General features: G+C 46.8%; 1 protein-coding gene across 1 annotated transcript in view; it reads left to right on the top strand.

Moving 5' to 3' along the window:
• The window catches only part of LOC114585000 (uncharacterized), a 29,075-nt gene extending 16,052 nt beyond the window's left edge, over positions 1–13,023 (top strand). Inside the window, exons 12-20 of the mRNA XM_028707275.2 lie at positions 550–764; positions 1,965–2,041; positions 3,754–3,864; positions 6,549–6,638; positions 7,484–7,591; positions 7,979–8,100; positions 9,179–9,301; positions 10,152–10,194; positions 11,683–13,023. Of these exons, the coding sequence (XP_028563108.2) occupies positions 550–764; positions 1,965–2,041; positions 3,754–3,864; positions 6,549–6,638; positions 7,484–7,591; positions 7,979–8,100; positions 9,179–9,301; positions 10,152–10,194; positions 11,683–11,820 (1,027 nt within the window). The 3' untranslated portion in view covers positions 11,821–13,023. The remainder of the gene's footprint in view (positions 1–549; positions 765–1,964; positions 2,042–3,753; positions 3,865–6,548; positions 6,639–7,483; positions 7,592–7,978; positions 8,101–9,178; positions 9,302–10,151; positions 10,195–11,682) is intronic.
• The last annotated feature ends 2,746 nt before the right edge of the window (positions 13,024–15,769 follow it).

Genomic DNA, 15,769 nt, shown 5'->3' on the forward strand with positions numbered 1-15,769 from the left:
TAGCGAGTCAGACTGTTGCTCCATCTAACTCAGAGTTGTCTAAGCTGACTGGCAGTGGCTCTCCAAGGTTTCAGGCAGGAGTCTCTCTCAGCCCTACCTGGAGATGGCATCAGGGATCGAACCTGGGATTTTCTGCACACCAGGCAGATGCTCTGTTGAGAGCCAGTGTGGTGTAGTGGTTAAGAGCGGAAGACTCGTAATCTGGTGAACCAGGTTCACTTCCCCGCTCCTCTACATGCAGCTGCTGGGTGACCTTGGGCTAGTCACACTTCTTTGAAGTCTCTCAGCCCCACTCACCTCACAGAGTGTTTGTTGTGGGGGAGGAAGGGAAAGGAGAATGTTAGCCGCTTTGAGACTCCTTAGGGTAGTGATAAAGCAGGATATCAAATCCAAACTCTTCTTCTCTTCTTCTGTTGTTTGGCTATGACTTTTCCCCTTAATGCAACAATAAATATTGTTCATATGCCACTGGATCCCTCTCTGTGTGTGCATTTTGCTGCAATCAGTTAGCCTGTAGTATTTGTTGCCTCTCATTTGCCCAACTTCTAGGTTGCAGAAGTGGCAGGACAAGGTCCCCTTCTACCTGTGCAAAAGTGGAGATTTTGCGGGCGCTGCACAGGCACTGTTCATCGTCTACCCCAGAAGCTGCTGTGCGGCCTGCCGCCTTTCCCTGCTCCAATTCGAGGTCTACATGAAGATGTTCCGATCAGGACAGGCTCCCTTTGGAAATGACATGGAGGGCTCTGTGCTGTGGGATCCAGCGGGCAAGTATCCTTCGATCTCGTTATTGCTTCTGCTGGCTGTCTATGGAGCATCTCGCTGAGTGTTGTTCATGAAGGGTGGCCAGTGTTTTTGAGCCGGTGATCACATTTTATTATGCTTTTATATATGCTGGAAGCCACCCAGAATGGCTGAGGCAAACCAGTCAGATGGGTGGGGTACTCTTCTTCTTCTTCTTCTGCTTCTTGGGGGCAGGGGAGATAACACAAAATGTCTGACACATCTAAAAAGAGCAGAAAAGTAGACAGGACTACCAAATAGCGCCCCACCAGCCTCCCACCTGCATTACTGGGGGGGAAGCACCTATATCAGCTACTGCCACAATTTCCTCTTACAGAAGCTTTTTGCATCCTTCCTCTGCCCAGAAGAGATGGGAGGATGAGGGTCCAGTCCATCTAGTGAAATGTGGGCTTGTTTTAGGGTGGTAGTGGTTTTTCAGTGTAGGAGAGGTTGAGCCAGGGCATACAGCCTTTCGTGTTTTATGGAGATGTGAGTGGGTATTTACCTTTAAAGTAATCTCTAAAGTCTTTAAAAATTATTACTCACCTTTGTTCTGGGTCCTTAAAGGTAAAGGTACCCCTGACCGTTAGGTCCAGTCGCAAACGACTCTGGGGTTGCGGCGCTCATCTTGCTCTAAAGGCCGAGGAGCCGGCATTTTTCTGCAAGCAGTTTCCGAGTCATGTGGCTAGCGCTTCTGGCGAACCAGAGCAGTGCACAGAAACGCCATTTACCTTCCCACCGGAGTGGTACCTATTTATCTACTTGCACTTTGACGTGCTTTTGAACTGCTAGGTGGGCAGGAGCTGGGACCGAACAACGGGAGCTCACCCCGTCTCAGGGATTCGAACTGCCGACCTTCTGATTGGCAAGCCCTAGGCTCTGTTGTTTAGACTACTCCTTACCTCCTACCAAAGGCTGGGTGTTGCAAATAAAGAAAAATAAAGATCTGCCTTACTTTCACTGGATCCTGCCTCCATCCATTAACCTCTGACTAATAATGGACACTGAGTCCCTTGTTGGGGAGTTGGGCTTCAAAAGCCAACCCCAATTCTTTCTATAACTCTGATTCTGTGATCATCTAGTCTAATCCCTGCAATGTAGGGGAGGTAGTGACAAGCGTGCTGGCACCAAGTTGGCAGCTGTTGCTTTACAGGGTGTGATTTTTAGATGTCCCCTCTTTCTAGGCACTCCCGTGAAACTACCTGTTCTGCTCAAACAGATGTTCAAGCTGTTCTACTGCAACATATCATTGTATACAAGTGTGAGTACCAGTTTTATTAGTTTTGTGGCAGTTAACCTTTCCCCTCCCCAAACGCCTTGGCCCAATATTGAGCCTGTTGGCGAAGGTGGCCTATGGGTCTCTTCTAGAGCCGGGTGATATATTGATAGAGCGCCCCAAGCCGGTTTGAAATCCATATCGTGATATTGGTTTCATAATTTTTGACCAGGCAATATATCGCAAATCATTGTTCATGTGCTATGCAAAAATCATAACATGAAGCCAGCCAGTGCCTCTACATAGCTCTATCCTTATTCCAGACACTGTGATATATTGGTATATCACGATGTTGAAAGCCAGCTATTGCCCAGCCCTGGCTTCTTCCGTCCTGCTGGTTGTCATCCAGTGGTCCAGAACTTCATGTACATGTGTGCTTCCCTCTCCATCCAGAAGATGGCAGACTCATTTGAAAACAGAAGTGCTTTCCACTTACAATAATACAGTGGTGCCCCGCAAGACGAATGCCTGCAAGACGGAAAACCCGCTAGACGCAGTGGCATAGCGTGGGTTGTCAGCACCCGGGGCAAGGCAAGTAATTTGCGCCCCCTAACCTATGGATTTGCGCCCCCTAACCTGTGGATTTGCGCCCCCTAACCCGTGGATTTGCCCTAACCCCAGATGTTGCACCCGGTGCGGCTGGCCCCCCCTGTACCCCCCACGCTACGCCACTGGCTAGACGAAAGGGTTTTCCGTTTCTGAGTTGCTTCACAAGACGATTTTCCCTATGGGCTTGCTTTGCAAGACGAAAACGTCTTGCTAGTCTTGCAATTTTCCCCCTGCTTCCCCCCCTTTTTCTAAGCCGCTAAGCCGCTAAAAGCCTTTAACAGCCGCTAAGCCGCTAAGCCTTTAATAGCCGCTAAACCGCTAATAGTGCTAATCCGCTAATAGGGTTGCTTCGCAAGACGAAAAAACCGCTAGACGAAGAGAATCGCGGAACGGATTCTTTTCGTCTTGCGAGGCACCACTGTAATAATTTATTATTTATACCCCACCCATCTGGCTGGGTTTCCCCAGCCACTCTGGGCGGCTTCCAACAAAATATTAAAATACAATAGTCTGTCAAACATTAAAAGCTTCCCTAAACAGGGCTGCCTTCAGATGTCCACTTCCACACTGAAGCCTATCTTCTGCCTCTACAGTGAATGGATGTGGTCTTTTGGATATGATTTACTTTGCAGGGCAGACTGCGGGCGGGGGGTCCGAAAGGGAAGAAAGAAGTCTGGAAGTGGAGAGGTCATCAGGGTTAGCTGCAACTCCTTTCTCCTAAGGGGACCTGGACCCAGCCTTCTCAACAACCCTGTGTAGTTGAGGTTAGGCTGAGAGAATGGAGAATTGGCCAACCTGTGAATTAGCCCACATAATTTGCCACCCAGCAACCAAGAGGGGAGCAGGGGATGGCCAGTTGCCTACCTCAGTTCCTTGGAGGAAGGGGAGGGATTTTAAAGGAGGGTAATAAGGCTCTGGAAAGAGTACAGCAGAGGTGCCTGCATGGTCAATTGGCAGGGAGTTCCCAAGTGTAGGTCCTGCCATGCTAAAAGGTATATTCCTTACAAATAAATAAACTAGCTGTGAAATAAATGCCATTGCTCAGCCCTGTGCTCTTCTGTCTTAAAAGAGTGATTACTTTTGAACAACTTCTCTGAAATCCTATTTTGATTTCTGGTACCAAATGAGCCCTGATTTGTGTTTTTCAGCCGAAATGCTGGAGTTCTATGATCAAAATTTTTGCCAGTCACCCTGTTGTGGGAGCAGATGGCAGCCTGACAGCCATCACTTTAAAAGAACCATCCCAGGAATTCCAACAGGTAACACCATTGACTTAGGGATATTATTCCTCGATGGGAGGGCATGTATCTTGCTATCATGTTAGAGGTGATGATTCCTGGACTGCCATAAACTCACCAGGTACCTTTAATGACCCACCCTTTCTAGTCCTCAGTACAACTAAAAAGGTAAAGGTACTCCTGCCCGTACGGGCCAGTCTTGACAGACTCTAGGGTTGTGCGCCCATCTCACTCTATAGGCCGGGAGCCAGCGCTGTCCGCAGACACTTCCGGGTCACGTGGCCAGCGTGACAAGCTGCATCTGGCGAGCCAGAGCCGCACATGGAACGCCGTTTACCTTCCCGCTGGTAAGCGGTCCCTATTTATCTACTTGCACCCGGGGGTGCTTTCGAACTGCTAGGTTGGCAGGCGCTGGGACCGAATGACGGGAGCGCACCCCGCCGCGGGGATTCGAACCGACGACCTTTCGATCGGCAAGCCCTAGGTGCTGAGGCTTTAACCCACAGCGCCACCCGCGTCCCCCTCAGTACAACTACATCATTCCAATTATTATTATTTTAAATTTATTAGTCACTTTTTTTTTAAACCAAGGTACCAAAAAGCGACTTACAATATATAAGCAATTAAACCCATATGCATTAAAACTGACATGAAAGAAAAATCTAAAAGACAATCCTGTTATTAAATGGCTGGAATAAAGCATCCCCATCCACTAAAGGAAGCCATAGATAAAAGCCTAAGGCCTAGAGAAAAAGAAATGCTTTTGCCTGTAATGATGGTGACAGGTGAGCTTCCCTGGGGAGAGCATTTCACAACTGGGAAGCTGCTGCTGAAAAGGCCTGTTCTTGTGTTGCTACCTTCCCTGATAACCTGTTGAGGGGGCACACAGAAGAAGCATCTCAGACGATGATTGCAGGGTCCAGGTCACTTTTATAGGGGGAGAGGTGGTCCTTGACGTATTGTGGTTTTGAGCCACGTGAGGCTTTATAGGTCAAAACCAGCACTTGGAATTGGATGCAGAATTGAATTAGTAGCCAGATACTTGCATAAAACAGATAATGTCTGGGGAGTGCTTTGAACTTGCTATACAAAGGCTTTAAAAATACATTATTTATTTAATGTAATGCATATGTTGCTTGATTGCAAAGAGAACCTTTAAGCTGTTTACTAAAAAAAAAAATCAACATTAAAATGGTCGATAAAAGGTGAATTTTAAAACGGGTATATTTTTGTAAAATGAAAATAAAATTAAAATCAACAGTTAAGCTAAAAACAGATTAAAACACATGTCAGCTTCTTCATGTCTTGATACACGTGCCTGAGCAAAAATGCTTTTATCGGGTGCTGAGAAGAGTACAGTGAAAGGGGCTGCATGGTGAAAGGGAGTTCCAAGGTGTAGGTGCATGCATATATATATATATGGTAAAGGTAAAGGTACCCCTGCCCGTACGGGCCAGTCTTGGCAGACTCTAGGGTTGTGCGCCCATCTCACTCAAGAGGCCGGGGGCCAGCGCTGTCCGCAGACACTTCCGGGTCACGTGGCCAGCGTGGCATCGCTGCTCTGGTGAGCAAGAGCCGCACACGGAAACGCCGTTTATCTTCCCACTAGTAAGCGGTACCTATTTATCTACTTGCACTTTGACGTGCTTTCGAACTGCTAGGTTGGCAGGCGCTGGGACCGAACAACGGGAGCGCACCCCGCCGTGGGGATTCGAACCGCCGACCTATATATACACGCTTAACAGTGTCAGACTGGATATATGTATATATGCCAAGACGATCCCTTAAATAAACTTATCCCAAGCTGCTAAGGACCCTATATACTAAAACAGTGGGCCTGAAACATATGCACAATTTGCTTACATGATTAGGACTTCAGGCGCAGGGCTGAAAAATGAATGAATGGAAGCTGGGGTAAACCTGTCACGTGAAGAACTTTTAAAGCTCTCTGCCTTGCTTACTGGCCTCTGGGAAGGATGCATGAGGCCTCTGGGACGCTCCCGGGGCCCTCGGGTGACCTTCCCAGTAACTAGTAAGCAAGGTGCAGAGCAAGGCCTGCTCTGGACAGGTAGGGGCAGTTGCATTGGGGTGGGGCTGGTTCCAGGGCTTTCCTGGCTCCACACATTTTTGCCTTTGCATGTGGACCCCCAGAACTCAACCCTCGCATAAGCTGCGGGCCCAGTGTAGAAAGACTTGGAACTTGGCTCAGTAATGAAGCAGAAACCAGTGCCGATCTCTGAGCAGGGGTGTTGCATGCGAATGGGGGTCTCATGCCTGTCAGCAGTTTTGCATTAACTGCGGTTTCTGGCTCCAGTGCAAGAGAAGCCCCACCTGGAGTGCATTGCCGTAATCCACTCTTGGAAGTCACCAGTGCCTGAACTAATGTGGTCAAGCTCTGCCAGTCCAGGAATGGCTGTAGGTGTCACACCAGTTGCAGATGGTGAAAGGCAATTCTAGCCACCGAGGCTACCTGGGTCTGCAGGAAGAAATCTGGATGTAGAAGCACCCGCAGACTGCATGCCTACTTGTTTGGTAGGAGTACAGCCCCATCCAGGGCAGACAAATTGTCGGACATTATTGCATGTTGAAAGTGCACATGGCTGCTTGTTGCTGCTGTTGTCCTCTGGTATGCAGGAGGGAAAGACTGAGAGCTGCTCTGGGTATTGAGGCTCTTCTTTTGATTATTGCGGTGACTTCACTTGCAGGTGGTCTCTGAAGAGTCATGCTACATTGTTGAACAACTCACCAAAAACCCCCACTCTAATGTTACCTTCTCAAAACACTTTGGCCAAGATGTAAGTATGCACTTGAAGTATACACTTCCTTTTGGGAAGCCCAGATTCTGGACTTCTTTACACCAAAGGGTGTAAGCCCAACCGTCATGCCTGTCAAATCTACTTTGTTTTGTGCTAATACCCTGATCTGCCAGCCAGAACCAACTGCGAAAGGGATATAATTTGAATTAAAGACCAGGGTGTCCCTGAGTCTGGGAATTCTAAACTCTCCATCCTTCACACAGATGTTCCCTGCGTAGTTCTTTTTACTTCAGCGGCCTCCTTTAGGTGGAGAAAGGTCATTTTGTAGTCAAAAACCCTGGTCAGTCTATTGCAAATCCCCATCCACACCTGGCCCAAGGCAATGTGCAAAATGCAATAACAGCAGTTAAACACGACATAGAAAATAATAGCTGATAAATTTTAAAAAGCCATACAAAGTGTAGACACCGCTGGCAGATACTTGTTCATGCTGCTGGGAAAGCTTGTCAGAACTCTCATAGCATGATGGCGATGCTGTTCTACAGAACGGGGGCAGCCACGCCAAAAGCGCTGTTCTGAGTTATTGCAGGGCAGCTTCTGGTTTGGGGAACCACTAGCTGGGGAAAGCCTTGTCTTATAATGAAGTATGCTCTTCCAGGTGGTAGAGGAGGAGAGATGCCTCTTCTAAAATGGCAGCTGCAATCTGCAGTTTTTTTAATTGAAAAACAAATTCAATTTTTAAAAAATATGCTGCCCGGTTTAATCAGCAGGCATCTTTTTAGTCAAAAGGATTTTGATCGTCTCATCTAACAAATTCATCCATTCAACACTTCATCCTTGTTTCTGACTGTTTCCTTTCTACCCTTCTATTTGTCTCCTTCCAGTCACCCTTGGAAGCTGGGCTCATTTTTGTGGTCCAGGCAGTTCGGCATATGATCCTGATGGAACACAACTCCCTGTGCTCCTTCCTAGAAATTGTCCTGGCTTTTGGGGTAAGCTTTTTTGTGTGTTCATTATCTTCCATCTTAAGTTATTCTGCATATTTCTTACTATAGCAGTGTTTCTATGGGTTTGTGTGTGTGTATGTATATATATTTTTGTGTGTATGTACGTGTGTGTGTGTATATATATATATAGTGTGTATATATATATATATATATATATATATATATATATATATATACTATATATATATACACACACACACACGTGTGTGTGTATATATATATATATATATATATATATATATATATATATATTCTTAAATTTTACAGCTCAAGAAAGAGTCCTTTTAAAATGAAACCTGGGGCGTTCAGCCTCAGTTATGTGCTGTCAAGTTGCTGTGTTGCCCCTCATTTCTCTCTTCTCCCTTTCTGCAGAATAACCTCTGGGCTCTGAAGCTTCTGCTGGAGTCTCTGGCTTATCACGAGAAGGCTGTCCGTAACATCGTTTCCTTGCTTCTTGCAGACCTCTGTTGCAACAAAACACAAATGTTGGGATTGTAAGTTGGCATTTATTAAGCCCCCTGTTTTGTTCTTGGGATCTGTCCTGAAAGGCTGAGCCACATCAAGAGCAGTTGTAGACGAGAAATCACTGCATCCCCTTCCCTCTCCTGCCTGCCTGCTTTCTTAGTTCTAGGCCAGCAGCTTTTGAGACTTAAGGCAGACCTCAGCAAGGCCTCATTGACTGCCTAGGAGACCCTGTGCTGCTTTTTGGTGGCCTCTGGACACCTGTTTATAGAGGGTCCAAGCTGATCTGCTTTCTCAAAGCTTCCATGGAAATCAGACTGTCTGGTCCTTACTGAGTATCCTTTCAGGCCTTTTTTGCAGCAAGCTCATATAATATTGAGCATCCACCCTGATTGGCCTGTGAGATGTTCATGTGTCTTCCTGTGGATCATTCATTCATGCGAAACATTTTAGTTCATTTCCCTCTTCCTCTCCTTGCCTCTAAAAGTCTGTGAGTATGGAAAGGTGGATTTGCTGAGAACCTCCATCTACTTCTATTACCCAAGGCCAGATTTTTGGTCTGCACTTGATTGCTCACTATTGTGACGGTCAACTTCGGTGTTGTTTTGCTGGGCCAGCAGAAAAAAGTGCTCAAAGCTTCAGGGCATGAAAGGAAATGGTGGATTCATCCCTTCTCATCAGCCATTGCTGACTTATGTGAGCTGCGCTTACTGACCACATAGAGGAGTGTTTGTTTATCAAAAGAGTTGGGTCTTTTCTCTCTCTGTCAGCCTTTGCCAACTTGGTGCCCTCCAAGTGTAGAACTCCCATCAGCCCCAGCCAAAATGGTTGCACTGGCTGAGGCTGATGGAAATGGTAGTCCAAAACATGGCTGTGCTGACCAGGAGCTGTAGTCCCAAACACCTGGAGGGCATGAGTTGGCGAAGGCTGCTCTGTGCCACTTGCTCTGCAATGACGTGTGAGCTGGCATGCTCAGGACCTATTGCAAAACCATCATGCGTCACCTGTGGACCTCTGGTACAAGTTGAAAAATGGCTTTGGCTAAGCTGCCAGTTTGGCAGATGCTGCCAGGGACCTTCATTTTCTCTGATTCCTTTCCTTTCCCCTCAGGTGGCAACACTGGGGTGCTCAGTATGTGGGGGAGCTGCTGTGCCTCTTCCTGACGTCCAGGGATAGAAACCTACCATCAGTCGGCATCTCCATCATCAATATTATTGTGGAAAACCTGCCAATGTGAGTGTCACAGTGTATGAGGGTCACAGCTACATTCCTCCCATCCCAGCAACCCAGTTTTCCAAGAGGAAAAATCAGAGTGCCAATTACAAAAGCCCTGAATCAGGAGCGGGGAGCCTGAATGCCACATTCCCTTCCGGGGGTAGGCAGGACCAGGGGCAATGCTTATGCACAGGAATGAATGTAAATGTTATCTTTGTATGGGTGCCTAGTTTCTACACACAAACGTACCTCTATTTTCCATATAGGTAGGTGTATTGATTATACATGCATAGAAATGTTTTTATTGTTATTAGAGTTTGTAGATGTGTTTTTTAGAGCTTTTGGGGGGCATTTCATCTAATTTTGTACTTTGCTTCAATGGCTTCAGGCTGTGAAGCAGTTTATATAACTTCGTAAAACAAGTAAATAAACAGGAGCCACCATCAGAGTTCAAGAACGCACTCCAGGCAGGCAGAAACACCCCAGGAGGTATGTAGCTGAAGAGGGGGTGTGGCTTGGGACGGAGTCCTGCAGGCTAAATAAAGAGGCTTGGAGGGGCTGGCTTTGGCCAAAGGTTCTCCACCCCTGCCATCAGTAGCTTGGGACCCAGACATGGGATCTCTCCCTATATCAGCTGCCCTGTGTGTTAAGAAACCCTCCTCGAGGTCCTGCTGTTGGGATAAGCACCCTGCACATTGACACAGGACCTGAACTTATCTGTGGTGGCACTTGTGGGCATCTTTGAGACTCCCATGTGTTGCGTTGTTGGTACGCAGCATCTTTGGGTGATGTAAATGGAAAGCTAAAAGGTGGTTTGCTTCAAGAGGAGGGGGACCCGCATCTTACCTCCCCCTTCCCTTTCTTTCAGGTGTCCATGGGCAAAGCAGGTTAGCAAATTCCTTCAAAAATCAGTAAGTATGTGATTCTTTTTCTGCAGGGGAGGTTGGTTATTTATTTATTTATTTATCTAATTTCTATTCTGTTTGTCTAATTTCATCTGAGGATCACACGGCGGTTCACAATATGAAAACACAAAAATACACAACATAGTATCAAACAAAAACAATAACTCCCCGCCCCCAGTTTAAAAGGCCATAGGCTGTTTCATTAGCCAGAGGCCTCGGAGAAGAGAGGTGCAACGAAGGCACCAGGCGAGTCTCCCTAGGGGGAGAGCATTTGACAAACTGGGAGCCATCACAGAAAAGGCCCGTTCTCGTGTTGCCACCCTCCAGACCTCTCATGGAGGAGGCACATGAAAAAGGTTGTCCAGAAATTGGTTGCTCCTCCCACTTGCCTTGGAGGCAGTGCAGTGCAAATGTTAGGCCTGCCGGCTCCTTAAGACTGTTGCAAGAGATGCAGTTGCTGTTAACAGAGAGGGAGTTGGGCAGTTAAGCAGCAAGAGTGTGGCTTGCATCTAGTTCGAAGCTAAAACCAGGGATGGTGAACTGTATTCTTTGGTGGGGGGGGACCCACTTTTATTTTTGTGGGACTAGATGTGTGCATTGCCACACGATGAGGTCTCCCCCAAGAGCGGTCAAACCATTGGTAACAGAGGATTTCCCAGTTATGGGTAGTATAACTCAGGGTGGGTTCAAGGACGCTGGTGATGCGGAAGAGGCAGTGAGGAATGAGCAGGCATCCCAAAAGTTCCTCCCAGGAGGCAGATTGGACAGTTCATTTTCTGCATGAGCAGGAGTCAAGACACCATTTATTTTCACAAAATGATGGCATTCCCCACATGCCCTGTGCACTGGCTGCCCATATGCTACCAGTTCAGGTACAAGGCTGTTGTGTTGATATACAAAGGCTCAAACAATTTGAGGTCTAGGATATCCCAAAGGCTGTCCCTGAGATCATCCAGAAGAGTGCTGTTAGTTCTGTGCTACTAGGCTCAAGTAGAAGTCTGGTGTTGAGTGTGGCTAGTCCCATGCTCTGGAAGACCCTTCCAGCAGATATTTAGCAGAGGCCCTCTCTTGTTTTGACTTCCAGGCCTCTCCTGAATACCATTTAATATCTACAGGCCTATGCAGCTGCTTAAATTTCCTTGATTCACTTTAATGATTTTTTTGTACTGGTTGTATGGGATTTTATGGTTTATTGTATACATTGTACATCACCTTGATGCTTCACATGAGTTGGCATATGTAAATACTCTTATAATTAATTAGATTGCTTCTGAAGCACAGGATATTGCCCCGTGGCTGTGAGGGAACATCAGTTGTGTCAAAAAAGCTGTATTCATGTTCGACAGCTTGCCCACTCTGACTTATCTTCTTATCAAGGACCAAAGGGTGTACTTTGAAAACCACTGGCCAGAATGAGCCACCATTCTGCTTTTATTCCTGTTCTTAAATTCCATTTTTTTTTACCCCCCCCCCCTTTCCCCCCTCCTTTCACAGACAAAACCATTTGGCTGGGCAGATTATGAAGTTTCCACCTTTATAGCCATTTCACAGTCTTCCTTATGCCTGAGACTCCCTAGGGTCAGCCAGCTTCCCTCACCTCTGACTACTTCTGAGCAGCAAAGCTCTGGATGACGTGCACCACTCCGCTCCTCGATCAAGACACCTTGATGCCGCCTTGTGCAATGCAGTTCTGGAGGGTTTTGGAGGAAACGTGTGTTTGGGAGTTGTGGTTGAATTTCCCTGTGGAGCTCTCCAGGATCAAAAACAGGCAAAAACTGTGGCCCTCCTGATGCTGATGACCTCTAACTCCCATAATCCCTGGCGGTTGCCTGTGCTCGCTGGGGCTGATGGGAGCTGGAATCCACCAGCAGCTGGAGGACCACAGGTTTCCCACTCCAGAACTGGAAGGTTTAGAGCAGTGATGGCCAAACGTGGCCCTCCAGCTGTTTTCGGACTACAGTTTCCATCATCCCTAGCTAACAGGACCTGTGGTCAGGGCCATCGTTTGGCCATCACTGGTTTAGAGAATACAGAGGTTTATTGCTGAGAGGAGTTGTTATAGAACCTGTGCTATCTATGCCCAGCCTACATGAACTCCTCTCTGTCCGTATGTGATGAATCTCAAGAAAGTCTCACCCGTGGAGACTATATGAAGCCCAGTTTGATACACGAGGCCTCTGCCCTGTGTTTGGCGCAGGTAGTTGCACAGCACATGGATAGATTTTTGTCATGGTGTGTCCTCTTCTTGCATCTGGGTTTGCTGGGTTAACCCAGAGCACAGCACCTGCCCCCACCTTATTTTTGTCAGCCCTTCTCAAGCAAATGAGGGCGAAGGTGTTGCGTGATGCCTGTGGTACCAAATGTCAAAGCAGAAGCTGCTTCTCCATGTCACACTTCAGGGCCTTTTTCTGCAGTTGTGTTTTGCAAGCCAATGAAATGCACACAAGAGGAAACGTGCCCTCCCGGCGAATTGTTCTGGTTCTATGGAATTCACTTGGTTTCCTTCTGGTCTTTTCTTTTTGAAAGTAAAACTCAAGTTTGGCCTGGTTAAGAAAGTTGTTTTGCAAATACTGTTCTCTCCCCCCCTTTATTATTTTTCAAGACTTTCTAGTTATATATTTAAAGCGGGGGGGGGGGGGGAATCAGTAAAGTTTCCTGCATTTTTTTAATGCTTCTGCTGGAGTTTTTTTGGACATGGAGCAAGCATATTTACACTGTGTAGAACTTTAAGGACATGTCAAACTGTTGTACCTTTGATCCAGAAATGTATATAGTAGAACCACCTTTGTTCTGTCTAATTGAAATGAATTATTATTAAAATAAGGATGTGCCTTTCTTGTTGTCTGGATTTCTGGAAAAACAGCATTTCATGCTTTGATTAGAGCTACCCCTGATGGGATGCGGGTGGCGCTGTGGGTTAAACCACAGAGCCTAGGGCTTGCCAATCAGAACGTTGGCGGTTCGAATCCCCTTGACGGGGTGAACTCCCATTGTTTGGTCCCAGCTCCTGTCAACCTAGCAGTTCGAAAGCAGGGAAGGTAAACGGCGTTTCCGTGCGCTGCTCTGGTTCGCCAGAAGCGACTTAGTCATGATGCCCACATGACCCAGAAGCTGTATGCCGGCTCCCTCGGCCAATAAAGCGAGATGAGCGCCGCAACCCCAGAGTCGTCTGACTGAACCTAACGGTCAGGGGTCCCTTTACCCTTACCCCTGGTGGGCTCCTCTAGTGAGCCAAATGGGCCCCCAAGGCCTCTTTTGTCCTCTTGGAACATCCCCTCAAGCCTTCCCTTACACCCTCCCTGAGTGTTTTTGCCTGGCTGCAATGTGTCCTTAAGCTCCAGTGATGCCTATTGCTTGCCTGGGTGGAGGATGGCTAATGAGTATAGAAACTAACCTACTGTTCAAAGGTAAAATTCGCATTCATTGCTCCATCTTTGTTCCTGGAGCGATTGTGGTATGGTGCTAACCTGCTCTCTTCATCCATACACCACTATGACTCCTCTTCAAGAACAGACTGGACAAAACAAATGCACTCCTTTTATCCTCCTGCTCATTTTGCCTTCAGAAGTTTACAGAATCCTCTCCAACTGTGGCTAACAATATCACAGGAGCTGGTGTGGTGAAGTGGTCTCTAAATTATGCAACATCAGTTGGCAAATGCTCTTTATTTTCTGCTTGAGTTGGTGGTGGTTTCGGTTTTGCTTGTCCTGGGAAGGAGGCAAAGGCCTGTACAAAGTCCAAACCTTCAGGTTAGGCTGCTGCAGTTTTTTGTACGTGGGGCTGCCTTTGAAGACGTTTCAGAACCAGCAGCATGTGTGAAGCATGGCAACTAGATTGTTAACTGGCGACAAGAAAGTGTCTAATCCAACTGCACTGGCTGCCAATTTGTTTCCAGGCCCAATTCAGAATGCTGGTTTTCACTTTTAAAGTCTTCTGCTGGCATTTCACCCTTTGCCACCATGAAATCTTTCCTGGCTCGTTCATTCTCTTGTCCTTAGCTCTCCTTGGTGTGTCTTTAAACAGAGAATTGCTTTCTGAATGTCTTGGGAGAGAAAGAGACTATTAAAGTTGTTGATTTTGGCTTGTTAGAACCAGCAGGAGTCTGTTTGAAAAGGGCTTTTAGGATTACGGCTGCTATGTTGTTAAAAAAAGTGATGGGAAGGTTAAGCCACAATGGATGGGGACAGCAATTTGATACGATTAATCTCTTCCCACTTTATGGGTTTATGAAGGCATCTCTGTTGCTTTCAGCTGTTTTTTCAGTAGCATCTGAATCAACAAATTGGTCCCACATGAAGCAGCTATCGAGGTTGGGTAGCCAAGCCCCTAAATGAGAGGTCACGTTTTTGTTGTTGCAAATTGTGCCTGATTAGAAAGCCCATCTTCCACTAATTCTTGATGAGTGGGAATTGGTCAGAAAGACACTTGACACATGCTCAGAACCCCCTTCTTGGTTATTATTTTACTAAGTGCCGAGCCTCTGATCACTCTGCTTGCCAACCTCCTTGGAGTTCCTTTCCATCCCATGCAACCACTCTTGAATGTGGGAAGGTACTGTGGAACATCTGAGGGCTCCACATCCTTTATCTCTGTAACATGATGCACCTGAGGAATGGAAGAGGGAGAAGTTTAAAATAGCCATTCCCTGCTTCTTCAATGTTTCTCCCTTCTTGCTATAGTCAGACAATGGCAAAGGTCTGAGTTAAATGGGAGTGGAGAGACATTGAGACGAAAATAACGGCAGAGGTTTGAGTAAAGCAGGGGTCGAGATACATCCCTTTTTAATGAGTTGTAATAAGGAGAAATAACTTCTTCACCAAACCTTTATTAGGCATTACAAATATAGGCCATCATAAAACATCTGCATATAAAACTTTAAAATATATACAAATAAACAGCCATGTAAAATATATAATAATGAGAATTCTCCTTGGGATTTCTCCCTGCTAAATAGTGCCATTCATAGAGATACTATTGACAAAAACTTATTAACCTGGAAGTAACTGCAAGGGTGGGACAAACCACAGAGCCTAGGACTTGCCGATCAGAAGGTCGGCAGTTCGAATCCCCACGTTGGGGTGAGCTCCCATTGCTTGGTCCCAGCTCCTGCCCACCTAGCAGTTCAAAAGCACGTCAAAGTGCAAGTAGATAAATAGGTAAACTGGCGGGAAGGTAAACAGCGTTTCCGTGTGCTGCTCTGGTTCGTCAGAAGCAGCTTAGTCATGCTGGCCACATGACCCGGAAGCTGTACGCCGGCTCCCTCGGCCAATAAAGCGAGATGAGCGCCACAACCCCAGAGTCGGCTACGACTGGACCTAATGGTCAGGGGTCCCTTAAACTGCAAGGGTGGCAAACAGAGAAGGCTACAGTGCAAGCTAACACAACCAAGCCTTTCCCAACTCCCTTCTCGCTGTACTCAAACCTTGTTTTACACTGCTGCTTCCCCCACAGTGTCACTGCCTTCTCACTCTAGTCAAACCTCTGCTTGTTTAAAATTGCCACTTTTCTCCTTTCAGTTTTTCTCCATCCCTGAATCATAGACTCAAAGTTGGAAGGTACCCGGAGGATCATCTACAGTACT

Source organism: Podarcis muralis, chromosome 14 (genome assembly GCF_964188315.1).
Source record: "Podarcis muralis chromosome 14, rPodMur119.hap1.1, whole genome shotgun sequence".
Lineage (NCBI taxonomy): Eukaryota > Metazoa > Chordata > Lepidosauria > Squamata > Lacertidae > Podarcis > Podarcis muralis.